This window comes from Vipera ursinii (genome assembly GCF_947247035.1).
Source record: "Vipera ursinii genome assembly, chromosome: 6".
Classification (NCBI taxonomy): Eukaryota; Metazoa; Chordata; class Lepidosauria; order Squamata; family Viperidae; genus Vipera; species Vipera ursinii.
In genome coordinates this window covers 32,020,384-32,037,910 of record NC_139515.1, presented here as the reverse complement: position 1 = coordinate 32,037,910, position 17,527 = coordinate 32,020,384, and the positions used below count along the sequence as shown (strand labels likewise).

Genomic DNA, 17,527 nt, shown 5'->3' with positions numbered 1-17,527 from the left:
CGGGGCATTTTGCCCTGTTCAAGACTCTGAACCTGGTCTCCCGTACCTTCTGGTGGCCCCGAGTCCGACACGATGTCCAGTCTTATGTCACCTCCTGCGTCCCATGCAGGCAGGCCAAGTCAGCGACAGGGGCCCCGCCTGGTTTACTGCAGCCTTTGCCAACGCCCAAGAGACCCTGGGGGGCTGTGTCCATGGACTTTCTGACGGATCTACCCCCATCCTCCGGCTTCACGACAGTGTTTGTGGTGGTGGACATGTTGACCAAGATGGCGCACTTCATCCCCTGTCGCGGCTTACCGTCAGCTCGTGCCACTAGTCGCATGTTCATCCAACAGGTGTTCCGGCTGCACGGCCTTCCCGATAGGGTCGTCTCCGATAGGGGGGCCCAGTTTACAGCCCGCTTCTGGCAGGAGTTGATGCGGGCGTTGGACATTAAGGTTTGCCTCTCGTCCGCGCATCATCCTCAGACCGACGGGGGTACCGAGAAGGTCATCGGCATCTTAGAGCAGTATCTGCGCTGCTATGTTAACCTGCAGCAGGACAATTGGGTGGACTATTTAGCCATAGCCGAGTTTGCCTTTAACAACTCGCAGCACACCTCCACGCAGATGACACCGTTCTTGGCCAACGTGGGTTATCACCCCAGGTTTTTCCCCCTTTCTCCCGTGGACTCACCGGAGCTGGCAGCGAACGAATTCATGGCGGAATTACAGGCGATCCATCGGTTGGTGCGACGGCAGCTGGAGAAGGCCAAGGCCGACTACAAGAGGTTCGCCGATCGGTCGAGAAGGGATACGCCTCCATTATCGGTGGGGGATCGGGTCTGGCTGTCCACCAGAAACCTACCATCCACTCGGCCGGCGAGGAAGCTGGACCACCGTTATCTTGGACCGTTCCCAGTCGAGGCCGTCATCAACCCGGTCGCCTATCGTTTAACTCTGCCACGTTCCCTGCGCGTGCACCCCGTCTTCCATCGGTCCTTGTTGGTCCCCGAACAACCGGCTTGTCCACTTCGCCAAGCGGAACCTCCCCCATCAGGACCTCGTGATGGCGACAGCACCCCCGAGTACGAGGTCGCCAGCATCAGGGATTCCCGCTGGCTGAAAGGTCGCTTCCAGTACCTGATCGAGTGGAAAGGGTACGGGCCGGAGGACTTCACATGGGAAGACGCGACCGCCGTTCATGCCCCTGCGTTGGTGACTGCTTTTCACGAACAGTTCCCATCCCGACCGCATCCGGATCGGCAGACCCGGGGGAAGGGCCCTGCGGTGCGGGATAGTGTTGTGACTCAGGGCCAGCCTGTGGGTCCGACAGCCGGCTCCGATGTATCGGATGACTCAGATGAGGGGGAGGGAAACGAACCGGCTGATGATGGTTTGGAGGCTTTGCAGAGCCCTCAGCCGGGGACCTCTTCTCAGCTGCGTGAGCCCGAGAGTGCGGAGGAAGATGACCCACAGCTGGCCCTGTTCAAGGACGCCCGACGCAGGAGGCAGTCGAGCAGGAACAAACAAAGAAAGGCTGTGGGACTCCTCGGGAGGAGGCACAGGGAGACCACGCCCTGAGCTCTCTATAAAAGGAGTGTTTGGGGAGGGGCTGGTTGCTGAAAGCAACTTTTCCGCTTGAGAAGACAAGCTCTAGTGTTTTTGTTAACTGCGTAATTAAATCTTGGCAGATGCCTTTTAGCCTTGGACGCTCTCCAGTCTCTTCTTTCTGAATAGGGGTTTGCCTTACTACAAGGCCAGAAGAGGGCTGGTTCAGAACAGATACATATTTTCTATGCTGACAGTGTTTAATCCTTCAAAATCCACAGACAATCTCAGCGACCCATCTTTCTTTTCCTTGAATAACACAGGAGCAGCCGCGTGTCATTTGGCTGGTTGAATAAAACCCAGAGTCAAGTTCTTATCAATGTACTCTCTCAGTTCTTTCATCTCTCTGGGCATCATAGAGTACTTATTTGGTTTTGGGAGCTTGCCGCTGGGCAAGATTTCAATAGCGCAGTCCATAACCTGGGGGGAGGGGGAAGGATGTTACATTCCTTCTCACTAAATGCTTCCACCAAATCATGGTATTCAGTCAAGACAAATTGGATTCCTGGCAGATTTTTGGCAACAGTTTTTAAGGTCTCACATGGTTCTTCCTGAGTCTCATTAATGGCAAGTACCTTTATATTACTGACAGTGGTAGGTGGGAGGGGCCATGTCCCCAGTCTTAATTTCCACATTCTTTTCTACCACCAGATGTTTGTACACCATTTATCAAGCCACACCAGCCCCAAATTTATGGCCTCAGTCATCCTCAGGACCATCACAAAATGGATTTCCCAATGCCGACCCATTTCCAAACGCACTGGTTCTGTTAGGTTTGTAGCAGGTATACCTCTGATAAGGGATCCATTGGCTTGCTCAAATCTCATGGGTAGGGGCAGTAGCTTGGCTCAAATCCCCAAATTGAGCACTGTGGGCAGGTTAATTAAGCACTGAGTGCACCCCGACTCCGTTAAGATGTTCAAGTTCATATGGGACCGTTTGGGGTATTATTAGCTTGGCAGGAATGGCAAAGGAAGGAATGGGTTGACTCACCATTGGGTCTTCCTCACCTTCCTTGTCACTGTTGTAGGGCGCTGGCACTGGTAATGGCTCTGGCTGGGCTCTTGTCTCAGGCTCGGCAGGAGGGGAGTGTTCAACAGCTGGGTCCTGCCGTGCCCAGTCTGTCTTCTCTCTTCCTCCTCTGGGGGCTTTTCATGGTTTAGCAGTGGCAGCTGGTGTGCTTCTGGCCTGGGAGCTGGGTGTCAGGTACTCCACAGCACAGTGACCCATTTGGCCACATTAATAGCATTTGATTGGAGCTCTGACTGGTGCTTGGGAGACACTGGTGGTCATCGTGGCTTGAGAACATCGGCCAAAAAGGTACTTTTCCTGGGCACATGGTGGCTTAGGTTCAGCTGTGCCTGGCTTTCTGAGGCAATCCAATTCAATGTCCAGCATCACTGCCATGCTGTACCACTCACGCAATTGGTTGGGAAAGCCCCAATAGAAGCAGATTTGGAGTAAATCGCAGTTTAGCCCCTGCTTGGAGTAGTTGATTAACAATCATTCTGGCCACTGCCCCAGTTGACCAGCAACACTTCTGAATTCACAAACATATTCCTTAGCAGGGCAACCTTTTTGCTTCAGACAATGGATCTCCTTCTCGGCCACCAGGGTCTGGGATTCATCTTCAAAACTGTCAGTGTATATGAAATTTTATGAACTGGAATAGTCATAGCAACAAACCAGCCAATGAGAACTGTTTTTGATTAAGACACGGTATTGGCTGTGTGAGGCATGTGATCCAGTTTAGGTCTGGGTGTGTCTTAGTCTTCTCTGTGATGTCTTTTTCTGATCTCCAAGTTGTTGATGTTCCCCAGAGCTGAATGTAACTGTATGTATCATGTTTATATATATTTTATAGATAAAGTTTTTCTAAACTATGTCTCCTATTCATTTTGAATGCGTGCTTATTTTTTGGGCTTATTTTTGCACTGGAAAGCTGTAAAACTCTAAAATAAAATGGCCTCTCAGTTGCTCCATTAATAAGCTAGCATCCTGCAATTCAGGAGCCCCTTCTTCATGGAGGTTTGTCAAGGTAATGATTTAGAAGTTAACCAGCTGATGTAATGTAAGATGTATGATGTAATGTTGGGAATGACTCAGCAGGTTCTATCTCCTTTTAAGAGCAAACAGGGTCTGTAAGAGCTTTTTATAAAAGGGAAGGCACTGCAGATGTGTACTCTCTCTTTTGTTTTCCTGCTGTAACTGTTGTGTGTTGGAGACTGCTGTATTAACACATGTATGTATATTGCTCCTGGTGTATGATATTGTAGATAGTATAAGATAAACCACCATTTAATATAGACCACTGTTTACTGTTTTTACTCCTGGGTTATCTCAGCGCAATAAGACTGTGCATGCTCTGACCAGTTATGGGCCCAGAGTGAGGAGAAACCCAGTGAGAGCTTGACCCAGAGCCAGAGGAGTTAAGGCTTGTGGTTTGTTGTGGTTTGTGGTGGTAGTAGGCAACATGGACTCCATCAGTGTAATGGGAGGAGATTTCGTAGTATCTCATTTGAATGAGACCAACTACCTCTCCTGGAGTCTGAAAATGAAGATGTACCTGCAAAGGGAGAAGTTTTGGATGATAGCTTCTGATCCACCTGCAGCCCTGGATGATGGGGATTGAAGAAAGAATGAGAAAGCATTTGTCAGCATAATCCTGAGTTTGGAAGATAGCCAACTGACACACGTGAGGGGCCTTCAGTCTGCTAAAGAGTGCTGGGAAGCTTTGTGCAGTGTGTATGTGAGAGAGACTGTGAACAGCATAGTAATGCTGACAAGAAAGCTATATAAGGCCCAACTGAAACTGGGAGAGAGCATGTCTACTCATTTGCAGTCCATGAGAAAGACATTCCTAGAGTTAGAAGAAAGAGGAATGACTTTTAGTGAGGCACATAAGGTGTATGTGGTGCTCAGTTCACTGGACAATTCATGGGATGTCCTAGTGACCAATTTAGAGTCCATGCAGGAGAAGGACTTAACCATGAGTTATTTGATTGGCCAGTTGCTGGAGGAGGAACAAAAATGGCTGGAAAGGCAGCAGAGAGGGGATGACAATGCACAGACCAGGCCTACAACTGCAATGTACAAAGATGCCAGCAGGGCAGCCGAGAATGTTTGCATGGTGAAATGCTGCTTCACATGTGGTTCTACAAACTATCTCCAGAGACAATGCCCTGAGAGGGAAAAGCAGAGGAGCAGCGAAACAGGGTCATAGAGCTACACAACTGACATTTTCCCTGACAGCAATTTTAACTGAAAAAAAACACTTGTTTGTTGGACAGTGGGGCAAATCAGCATATTGCAAATGACCCACAAATGTTTTCAAACCTAAGACTAGCTAAACAAACATTTGTTAGCTTGGCAAATGGACAAGTCTGCTCTTAAAGAGAAGGTAAAGTTTATGTACCTGGTATTGGAGAAACATTGGATAACACCCAGGGGGAGGGCCTTCTCAGTGGGTGCACCTGCCCTGTGGAACCAGCTGCCCGTGGAGCTTAGGACTGCCCCCGACCTTCGGTCATTCCGCCGGGACCTGAAGGCCTGGCTCTTTGAGCTTTCCGGCCTAGGCTGAGAGGTTTTTTCCCCCTCAGGGATCAAATTTAATTATTTTAACTGTTTTTAACTCTTGTATTGTATTGATGTTTTTAAATACTTTGTAAACCGCCCTGAGTCCTACGGGAAAAGGGCGGTATATAAATTCAATAAACTTAAACTTAAACTTAATGTATCATATGTACCAGAGTTAGACCATAATTTACTCTGTATTTCGAGCTTGGATAATATGGGGTATGAAGTACTGTTTGCAAATGGTCAATATACCATCAGGAAAGGTGGGAGGATTTGTGCACAAGGTGTTAAGCTGGATAATTTATACATGTTAGGAAAGAAGCAGGATGGTTGTGCACAAACACAAACACTCCTATGCATGTTAATTGCGTACATTTATTATACAGGAGGTTAGTTCATGCAAGTTTTAGAGTGCTGCAAAGGATGCCAGACCTAGCTGAGGGATTTAACATTAAGCAATGCAACACATATTTAGATTGCGCTTTTTGTAAGGAGTCAAAGTCCAGAGTGTATCTTGTAAATAAGAAAAGCTCAAGGCAAACAAACAAAGTTTTGCAGTTAGTATAAACTGATTTAATTGATCCTATGGTGCCTTCTCTTGGCGAAGCTAGGTACGTATTAGTCTTATTAGATGACTACACCAGATATGGGTTTTGTTATTTATTAAAGAGCAAAAGAGAAGTTCTTCAACAGTTCAGGCAATGGGTGAACTTTGTAGAGTGAACATATGGTCATAAAACCAACCCAGCGATGCCCTCGCCGTGATGTCCCGTTGCCTGGAAGCGGTCCGGGTCTAGATGGGGAGAAACAGGCTTCATCTCAATCCTGCCAAGACTGAGTGGCTGTGCATACCGGCATCTCGGGTCAACCAGACTATTCCATCTCTAACGATGGGGTGTGTGTGAGGTGTTACCCCCCGTTGATAGGGCTCACAACTTGGGCGTCCTCCTGGATTCGCAGCTCACTTTTGAAGACCATATAGGAGCTGTGACCAGGGGGGCTTTTGCCCAGGTTCGCCTGGTACGCCAGTTGCGACCCTACCTGGACCGAGATGCCCTACGCACAGTCACTCATGCACTCGTGACCTCCCATTTAGACTACTGCAACGCTCTCTACATGGGGCTGCCCTTGAGGACCACCCAGAGGCTTCAACTGGTGCAGAATGCAGCCGCGCGAGTCGTGATGGGGATCTCCCGATACTCCCATGTAACACCTCTACTCCGCGAGCTGCATTGGCTTCCAGTTGCCCTTCGGGTGAGATTCAAGGTGCTGGTGATGACCTATAAAGCCCTAAATGGCGAGGGTCCAGGATATTTGAGGGAACACCTGCTGCCAGCATCAAGTTCCCTTCGTCCAGTGCGCTCCCACAGGGAGGGTCTCCTCAGGGTGCTGCCGGTTAAAGACTGCCGGCGGGTAACACCCAGGGGTAGGGCCTTCTCAGTGGGTGCGCCTGCCCTGTGGAACCAGCTGCCTGCAGAGCTTAGGACTGCCCACAACCTCCGTTCATTCCGCCGGGACCTAAAGACCTGGCTCTTCGAGCTCTCTGGCCCAGGCTGAGAATATTTTTAATTTTAATTTTAACTGGGTTTTAATTTTCTCAGGGTTCTATTTAATCTCTTTTAATTTGTTTTAACGCTTGTATTGACTGTTTTTTAAATGCCCTGTAAACCCTGAGTCCTTCGGGAAAGGGCGGTATATAAATATAAATATAAATATAAATATAAATATAAATAAATAAATAAATAAATAAATAAATAAATAAATAAATAAATAAATAAATAAATAAACAAACAGACAGGGGAACAGAGTTCATTTCTGACAATTTCCAAAAGTGGCTGAGGAACTTAGGCATAAGGCATAAGATGTACAAATCTATACTCGCCAGCAGAAAATGGTGTGGCTGAACAGAGGAATGATGTATTGCAAAACATGAAAGACTTACTGCTGGCAGATGCAGGAATGAGTAAAACATATTGGGGGAAGCCATGAAAACAGCCAACTATCTAGTAAGTAGGGTATGGAGTGTTGCTATAAATGAAACTCCATATTTCCTGTTATATGGAAAGAAATCTTCACTGGCTCACTTAAGGACTTTTGGCAGTTATGCCTGGGTGCATATTCCCAAAAGCACCAGAAGGAAAAGACATAAAAAGGAAAAAGGCCAGGAAATTTAGGTTTGTTGAATATGAGCCAGGTTCCAAAGAATATAGATTCACAGATGGAACAAAGAAGGTTGTGATTTCAAGGTCTGCTAGTTTTGCAGAACAAAACAATTGGGACAGAGTGCATGCTAATACCGTGGTGTTCATGCCAACATGTAGTGGTAGTTCTCAGGAAGGAGAGACTACACAAAGCCCAATGAAGGAAGAACAGAATAGCAGGTCAGAAATAGAAGGAATAGAAGAGGATAGACCTGAGATGAAGAGAGAAGTAACAGAAACACAGGAACAGATGACACTGAGGAGGTCTGAATGTAGTAATAAAGGTGTACCTCCTGATTGGTTCTCAGCAAGTGGGGTTAGAGTGTATAGTGTAAGGTATGAACCCTGTAATTACCAAGAGATGTTATCATTGCCTAAAGTGGAACTGGATACATGACAGAAGGCAAGGAAAGGAGTACCTTGGAATACAAACAATTATTGGAAGAACATGGATTCAGTAATGTGCAGATTAAAATAACAGGAAATCTGCTAGATGTAATTTTGTGCTCTAAGAAACTATCTTCCCAGTACATTAAATAGTACATAATTTATTATTTCAGTTTTCCAGAATACTGTGTTTGTATTTCTGATTTTGATGTCTGAATTGCTACAGTAGTGAAGAGTATGTAAAAGCCTTTTGGATTAACAGCTGTTTAGCTTTAAATGGGAGGACTGTCAAGGTAATGATTTAGAAGCTAACCAGCTGATGTAATGTAGGATGTATGATGTAATGTTGGGAATGACTCAGCAGGGTCTATGTTCCTTTAAGAGCAAGCAGGGTCTCTCTTTAAGAGCTTTCTATAAAAGGGAAGGCTCTGCAGATATGTGCTCTCTCTTTTGGTTTCCTGCTGTAACTGCTGTATGTTGGAGACTGCTGTATTAACACATGTATGTATATTGTTCCTGGTGTATGATATTGTAGATAGTGTAAGATAAACCATCATTTAATACAGACCACTCTTTACTGTGTTTATTCCTGGGTTATCTCAGTGCAATAAAAATGTGCATGCTCTGACAAGGTTGGTCACCCACGTGGCTGCTTCCCCCTTCAAATTGGCCACCACAGCATTCACCATCATGGCATCATCCAGGTAGGCATAAGCGTAGTGATCAAGATGAGCACACACCTGATTTAGGAAGATTAGCTTCTCGGGTTCTCCATCAAAGGTGGGCTTGATGGGAAGCGGCTCAAACCTTGGTGGGGCCGCCTGCACCTGCTGCTGGGCTGCTTGTTGGTCCTGGGGACATGGCCCAACTGCTCTCTGGACTTCCCTTGGCCAGGCTCCCTGACTGGCAGCCTGAGGCTGCAGCAATGGGCTTGGCAACGGGCTTGACATCACAGCTGGCTGGGGAATAGGTAAGGTGGCACGGGCTCCTGCAGTTGGCCTGGGACTCTGGCAACGGGGGAAAGAGATGGGTAGCCCTTGGTATTCCCCCCCAAAGCACACACATCCTGGATGACAGGAACTCTCTTTTACCTCCAATCTGCCAAACTTTTCCTTTAGTTGCTTGAGTGAGGGGCTGTGGACTGTGGACTGGAACTTCCAGTGTCTGGAGTCATCCCCTCTGATCGATCCCTTTCCTTTCTGGTATGCCGCAGACAAAAATCCCTGGGACGGCAGCAACAGGAGTTCTTCAGCAGCTACAGGAGTGTTCCTGTGCTGAGGGTCAACCTCAGTCTGATAGAGTTCAACCAGGATTGTAGTTCCCCCCTGCAGTACCAGCTTCCCAATTTGGATCAACCTGGACTTTGGCCAAACCCCTGCCAGTGATGCTTCCTCAGTGGCTGGAGCAGCTGCTTGCACTCCAACAGCCAGAGTTCTGCTGTGGCCAGCAATGTCTCCATTCTTTTCCTCCATCTTCAAATCTTTGCTGAGTCTTCACCGCTCTCCAAAAAATGGGTAGGTGGTCAGGGCCCAGCACCCCGAAAAAATGAAAGTTTTAGAAGACTTGGTTTAATGTCATGGTTCCGACAGACAGAGACAAATAAAACAGAATTCCTCAAAGAGCATGCTTGTTGGTTACAAAGTATTGGCATGGTCAAAAGTGAAACCAAGTCTGAATATCCCAATTTACAAAGCATAAAGTTCCCACCCCAAAACTATGTAAGTGACTACATTCCCCAATAAATGCAATTGGTGGGCTTTCTTATACAACACCCAGTTTCTGGGCATGGGAGCAACAGATGACCTTGGTTCCTATGGGACAGCTAATTGTTTTGACTGTTCCATGTGGCAAGCTCAAATGAGGGGAATAAATAGCTGCAGCCAGGCTCATTTGCAAAGTTGTCATTCATCTGATACTAGTTCTATCTATCCCACATTGTTCTATCTTAACAAGAGATAAGGGGTAGTCTACTTTATCAAATACTGTAACGAAATCTAATACTATATCCATAACATTTCTTTAATTCGTCAAAGAAGGAAATAAAATTTGCTTGGCATGACTTGTTCTTAACAAATCCATGCTCATCCTTAATATTAACAGGAGCTTATCTCCTAGCATATTTTGGTTGCGTTTAGCATCATTATATGCCATAGGGCAACCATTTGGCTCATGAACTCATCCTGTCTTTTATTTTTCCACCATGGGCACAAGAGACTTTTTAGCAATTTTATGTTTTAACTAATTGTGGTTAGCTAAAATACCCCAAACCAGAGGTTAATTTCAAAAATAGGTTTAGTGCAAATTGTTTACACATAAGTGACAAATGGAGATAAATTCAAACCAGTACAACTTTATAAATTATTTCCATCTATCAGTTAAGGAAATGTGTTTATCTGAATAAACCATAGTTTATAACTAAATCCAACCATTGGTTGAGAATAATAAGGCTTTGGGAGCTTCTTTCCTTGAGAATTGGTATTCAAGGTCATATAACAGTAACCACACAAGCAACTGCATTTTGTGAGTAGGATAGAGCCCTCTTTTTCCACCTTTTAAAACTTATAAAATATGACTTAATATTTTCCAAGTAGGTCTATGGATATATATACTCAGAATATTTGAACTTCAAAATACTTTTTTCCCACTGTCAAACTCTGATTAAAATTAAGTGAGCAATTTTTACTGAGCAAAAAAAAGTTCTTATTAAAATTTTGTCTTGGCCTTTGATTTACTGGGATTATTTTAAGTTATATTAATGCTGAATCACAAGAGCCAATCTTAATTTTTGCTTTCTTTTAGATAGCAATTTACATTGACATTCTCATGAAGAGTTGCTGTTTGCTAATATTTACCAAGGCACAAACAGACTTATCAACATTATAATATACAATTTGTCATCAGTGGCGTAGCGTGGGGGGTGCAGGGGGGGCCGGCCGCACCGGGCACAACATCTGGGGGGGCGCGCTCGCACTGAGCTGCTCAGGGAGCCCCAAGGGCTGCACAGAGTTGGCTTGGCTCCGCTCTCGAGCTGCTCTTTCTTGCAAAGCGAAATGAGTCCGGCAGGTGAGATGGGCGGCCACATAAACTGAATAAAATAAATAGAAGCGGCCAACTCTCCGCCCAGGCTCAGGCCAACCGCAAGCGCCCCACAGGCGCCCTGGCAGGTTTGGCCGAGCGAAGACGGACCCGCTGGCCGGCCGGCCTAGCTTCGTGCGCATGCGTGGCTTTATTTAGCGGGGCTCACGTGCGAGCTTGAATGCAGCGGCTCTTGCAGGTCGGAGCCCCGCCCAGCCGCCCTTGAGAGGGACCCGGAAGCATCCCGCATGCGCGTGACTCTTCTTGGAAAGTCTACGCTGCTGCGGGGCGCGTCTTTTCAGCAGTGCCGTGACGTCACCGCCAGCCCGCCCCTCTATTTCCGCTTCCGGTTGCCTTGCCCCGGGTGCTGGCAACCCACGCTACGCCACTGTTTGTCATAGATGTTTTATGCTTTAATTCAGAAGATTCTTAAAATGAATATAAAGCTGAAACCAGAAGCTTTTATTTTAGAACTACTGGAGAAGGAATTTCAAACAATTTTGGAACTTCATTATATGTATGTTGATAGCATAAAGAATTTTATTAATACAAAAATGGAAAAATATGTCAATTCCCACAGTGGCAGAATAAATGGAAAAAGTGATAATGCTAGCAGAGTTGACAAAATTAACTGTTTTAATCAAAGAAATGAATATATCTAGTTTTGTTTCTACTTGGAAACTGCTTCTAGACTTTGTGTTTGAAACAGGAAAAAAATAAATTCTGACTGGGTTTTGCTGATTAGATTAGTTTAGAAATTAGTTTACTAAATATATAAAAATAACAAATTGGGGTTGTTATGTTATTTTGTATTTTATTGCACTGAAAAAAGTTGGAAATCAATGCTTTCTTTCCACCTTTATTTCACACCCTTCTGCTTTTCCTCCCTCATTTCCCTATTTTTATTTTCTTTTCAATTTTATATTGCAATAAGCTTCAGTAAAAATATTACCAAAAATCTAATAAAAGTCAATCAAAACACTCTAAAATGTATCATTTTTTTCCAAACTATGACATGGGAAAAAGGCTGTGAGAGAGTTTTAGAAAATGTCTAAAGTAAACCAAATGTTTTAAAAAGAATAAAATTATAAATTTCTCATTTTTAAAATCAGGATCAGAGATTTCCTATCCTATCATAAATGTTCCCTAAACAGCTTCCAAGCTGAACAGGAACCATATGTTTTGTAACACATGCAAAGCAAAGTGCTGTCTGCCAAACAAAACCAGAAAATATATTTACCAGCATTGGATCCTGTGAGGTTATAGCGTGCATTTAGTTTTTTTATGATGCTTTCATGAATTTGAAACCAGTCACTCTCTGTGTTACACCTGTAAAAGAGGTAAACATTGTAAAAGCTACAGAGAACAAATGTTTCCCATTGCCAGTTCAGAGGATTTCTCTCCAAATAAGAAATGCATGCAAGCATTATTTCTACCTGTAATATGTGAATATCCACTAGCACCTGAAGTTTCATGAGAATGAATTTAAGACATGTTGCTCAGAGGTTAATGTTGCATCAACAGGAAAAGTAAAAATGTGAATAATCCAGTCAGCTCCAGATGTTAAGGATACCCTGAGCAAACCTGCCCTCTGCAGTTGCTATTCAAATAGTTACTTTCAGCAATAATTTTAATCAGTGCTTTTTTTCTAAAAAAAAAAAGGTGCCAGAACTCTCATCTTGGCGGGCGCAGGAGGCGGGGGGTGGGGGGCGGTGCTGCTGCAGTCACAGGTGCGAAGGGTGTTGGTGGTGGGCTCCCCTCCCTGGGGCCGGAGTCGGCGCAGCTGGTGCTGTGGGAGCAGCAGAGCCCACTCTATATGGCGGTGCTGCGCAATGCGGGCAGCGGAGGCGGTGTGGCCCAGGCGATGTTTTAATCTTATGATTTTAAAAATATATTTTTTCTATTGTAAGTTCCCCCAAACCTCGCCATGTGGATTGCATACAAATATTATATAATTGGCAAATAAAGGTAGAACATATGTTAAATATACATCAAATGATAATATGCTTCCCTACAAAGTCAGTTCTTGCTCAATGACAGACCAAGGAGTTAACTCGGAAAGGCAAGAGGAAAATCTAGAAAAGGTCTGTGCAGCTGTTCAACATCTTCATCAACGATTTGGATGAGGGGATAGATGGGGAACTCATCAAATTTGCAGACAACACCAAGCTGGCAGGAATAGCCAATACTCCAGAAGATAGGCTCAAAATACAGGAGGACCTGGACAGACTCAAACACTGGGCACTATCTAAGAAAATGAAATTCAATTGTGAAAAAAGTAAGGTTTTACATTTAGGCAGGAAAAATCAAATGCACAGGTATAGTATAGGTGGTACCTTGCTCAATAGTAGTAACTGTGAGAGAGATCTCGGAGTCCTAGTGGATAATCACTTAAATATGAGCCAGCAGTGTGCTGCAGCTGCCAAAAAAGCCAACAGAGTGCTAGGCTGCATTAACAGAGGGATAGAATCAAGATCACGTGAAGTACTAATACCACTTTACAATGCCTTGGTAAGGCCACACCTGGAATATTGCATCCAGTTTTGGTCACCACAATGTAAAAAAGATGTCGAGACTCTAGAAAGAGTACAGAGAAGAGCAACAAAGATGATTGGGAGACTGGAGGCTAAAACATATAGGGAACGGTTGCTGGAATTGGGTATGTGTAGTTTAATGAAGAGAAGGGTGAGGGGTGACATAATAGCAGTGTTCCAATATTTCAGTGGCTGCCACAAAGAAGAGGGAGTCAAGCTATTCTCCAAAGCACCTGAAAGCAGGACAAGAAGCAACGGATGGAAACTAGTCAAGGAGAGAAGCAACCTAGAACTAAAGAGAAACTTCCTGACAGTTAGAACAATTAACCCGTGGAACAACCTGCCTCCAGAAGTGGTGAATGCTCCAACACTGGAAGTTTTTAAGAGGAGACTGGAGAGCCATTTGTCTTAAGTGGTATAGGGTTTCCTGCCTGAGCAGGGGGTTGGACTAGATGACCTCCAAGGTCCCTTCCAACTACTACTACTTCTTCTTCTTCTTCTTCTTCTTCTTCTTCTTCTTCTTCTTCTTCTTCTTCTTCTTCTTCTTCTTCTTCTTCTTCTTCTTCATTATTATTATTATTATTATTATTATTATTATTATTATTATTATTATTATTATTATTATTATTATTATTATTATTATTATCTTTTAGAAAGGAAAGGCCCACGCTGATAAATTAAAAATCTTTGTGGTCTGCAAAAGGAATGCTGGTGGGCTAATCAGTGATTTGGTGACTAGAGGAGCATCTACAGTGTTGGAGCTTGTGGTCATGGTAAGCCATGGAGGCACTAGGCAACATGACTTTCAGGGCAGTGGTGGTGATTTTATTACTTTTTTAAAAAAAAGTCTGTGCTCTGTCCAACGGTGCTTGGTAGGCTGCATGTACAGGCCTGGTCTAGAATTTATTTTGGAGCATTCAACTATGTAGAGCAGGCATGTCAAACTCATTTTGTTTGAGGCAACTTTTTATAAAAGAATTGCCATTAATTTGTTTTAATAAAATTAATTTAAATCAATTTTTCACTTGATTTCAAATTAAATGAATGAGATTTTTTTAGTACAATTGCCAAATGCAATAAGCTGGTTTTAGGTATATGTTACTGGAAGGAAAAAGCAATCCCTGTTGCGTTATTGATCCCAGAGAAACATTTGCATGTATGCAGGTATCCTTAGGGTACCATAGTTATGGATGAGAAATATTGGTTGCAACGTTGGCATTTCTGGATGTAACACAGATATTTTGGACTTATTTTTGTTTCTTTGCATGTTTGATATTTTTAAAAAGGCATATGCTACTGACTATGCTTATGCACATATGCAACATGATCACTGCTTGTCCAAAATTTTACTATACAGATAATACCCCCAGAAATTATTTTAGCCTTTTTAATAAATGTTGTTATTGATGTTAAGCTCACCAGGGAAAACATCATATATTGTTATGTATTGTTGTTGTTAGCTGCGAAGTCGTATCCGACCCATCGTGACCCTATGGACAACGTTCCTCCAGGCCTTCCTGTCCTCTACCATCTGCTGGAGTCCATTTAAGCTCACACCTACTGCTTCAGTGACTCCATCCAGCCACCTCATTCTCTGTCGTCCCCTTCTTCTCTTGCCCTCCACCTTTCCCAGCATGAGGCTCTTCTCCAGTGAGTCCTTCCTTCTCATTAGGTGGCCAAAGTATTTGAGTTTTAGCTTCAGGATCTGGCCTTCTAAAGAGCAGTCAGGGTTGATCTCCTCTAGGACTGACCGGTTTGATCGCCTTGCAGTCCAGGGACTCACAGGAGTCTTCTCCAGCACCATAGTTCAAAGGCCTCAATTCTTTGGCGCTCAGCCTTTCTTATGGTCCAGCTTTCACTGCCATACATTGCAACTGGGAAGACCATAGCCTTGACTATACGCACTTTTGTTGGCTTGGTGATGTCTCTGCTTTTTAGTGTGCTGTCTAGATTTGCCATAGCTTTCCTCCCCAGGAGCAAGCGTCTTTTAATTTCTTGGCTATAGTCCCCATCTGCAGTGATCTTGGAGCCCAGGAAAATAAAATCTGTCACTACCTCCATTTCTTCCCCATCTATTTGCCAGGAATTGAGAGGGCCAGATGCCATGATCTTGGTTTTCTTAATGTTAAGTTTCAACCCAAGTTTTGCACTCTCCTTCTTCACACGTAACACGAGGCTCTTTAGTTCTTCTTCACTTTCTGCCATTAGAGTGGTATCATCTCCATATCTTAGGATGTTGATATTTCTTCCGGCAATCTTAATTCCAACTTTTGATTCATCTAGCCCTGCCTTTCTCATGATGTGCTCTGCATATAAGTTAAATAGACAGGGTGACAGTATAGCCTTGCCGGACTCCTTTTCCAATTTTGAACCAATCAGTGGTTCCACGTCCAGTTCTCACTGTTGCTTCTTTGCCCGCATATAGGTTTCTCAAGAGACAAATAAGATGGTCTGGTACTCCCATCTCTTTAAGAACTTGCCACAGTTTGTTGTGATCCACACAATCAAAGGCTTTAGCATAGTCAATGAAGCAAAAGTAGATGTTTTTCTGGAACTCTCTAGCTTTCTCCATGATCCAGCGTATGTTGGCAATTTGATCTCTAGTTCCTCTGCCTCTTCGAAATCCTGCCTGCACTACTGGTAGTTCTCGATCCACATACTGCTGAAGTTTAGCTTGTAGGATTTTAAGCATAACTTTACTAGCGTGAGAAATGAGTGCAATGGTGCAATAGTTTGAACATTCTTTGGCACTGCCTTTCTTTGGAATTGGAATGTAAACTGACCTTTTCCAATCCTGTGGCCACTGTTGAGTTTTCCAAATTTGCTGGCAAATTGAGTGTAGCACTTTTACTGCATCGTCTTTTAAGATTTTGAATAGCTCAGCTGGAATACTGTCACCTCCACTAGCTTTGTTGTTGCTCAGTTTTTCTAAGGCCAACTTCACTTCACATTCTAGGATGTCTGGCTCGAGGTCAGTGACCACCTCATTGTGATTATCAGGGACGTTAAGCTCATTCTTGTATAGTTCTTCTGTGTAATTTTGCCATCTCTTCTTAATCTCTTCCGCCTCTGTTAGGTCCCTGCCATTTTGGTCCTTTATCATGCCCATTTTTGCATTAAATGTTCCCTTCATCTCTCCAATTTTCTTGAAAAGATCTCTGGTCCTCCCTATTCTATTGTTTTCTTCTATTTCTATTGCACTGTTCATTTAAGAAGGCATTCTTATCTCTTCTAGCTATTCTCTGGAATTCTGCATTCAATTGAGCGTATCTTTCTTTTTCTCCCTTGCCTTTCACTTCCCTCCTTTCCTCAGCTATTTGCAAAGCTTCCTCAGACAGCCATTTTGCTTTCTTGCATTTCTTTTTCTTTGGGATGGTTTTGGTTGCTACCTGTTGTACAATGTTGTGAACCTCTGTCCATAGTTCTTCAGATCTGTCTATCAGATCTAATTCCTTAAATCTATTTGTCACCTCTGCTGTATATTCAACAGGGATATGATTTAATTCATACCTGACTGGCCTAGAGTTTTTCCCTACTTTCTTCATTTTAAGCCTAAACTTTGCAATGAGAAGCTCATGGTCTGAGCCACAGTCAGCTCCTGGTTTTGTTTTTACTGACTGTATAGAGCTTCTCCATCTTTGGCTGCAGAGCATATAGTCAATCTGATTTCTGTGTTGACCGTCTGGTGATGTCCATGTGTAGAGCTGTCTCTTGGGTTGTTGGAAAAGAGTGTTTGCTATGACCATCGTATTCTCTTGACAAAATTCTATCAGCCTGTGCCTTGCTTCATTTTGTACTCCAAGGCCAAACTTGCCTGTTATTCCAGTTATCTTTTGGCTTTCTACTTTAGCATTCCAATCCCCCATGATGATAAGGACATCATTTTTTGGTGTTAGTTCTATAAGGTGCTGTAGGGCCTCACAGAACCGGTCAATTTCATCCTCTTCAGCACTGGTGGTTGGGGCATAGACTTGGACTACTGTGATATTGAATGGTTTGCTTTGGATTCGAACTGAGATCATTCTGTCATTTTGAGTATTGTATCCCAGTATTGCTTTTCCTACTCTTCTATTGACTATGAAGGCTACTCCATTTCTTCTGAGGGATTCTTGCCTGCAGTAGTATATCTGATGGTCATCTGAATTAAATTCACCCATTCCTGTCC

General features: G+C 44.0%; 1 protein-coding gene across 1 annotated transcript in view; it reads right to left on the bottom strand.

The window, feature by feature from the left end:
* LOC310642663 (dedicator of cytokinesis protein 4-like) overlaps positions 1-17,527 on the bottom strand; it is a gene marked incomplete at its 3' end in the record, with an annotated part of 85,252 nt that overhangs the window by 53,812 nt on the left and 13,913 nt on the right. The window contains exon 4 of the mRNA XM_083366549.1: positions 12,069-12,157. Within this exon, the coding sequence (XP_083222675.1) occupies positions 12,069-12,157 (89 nt within the window). The remainder of the gene's footprint in view (positions 1-12,068; positions 12,158-17,527) is intronic.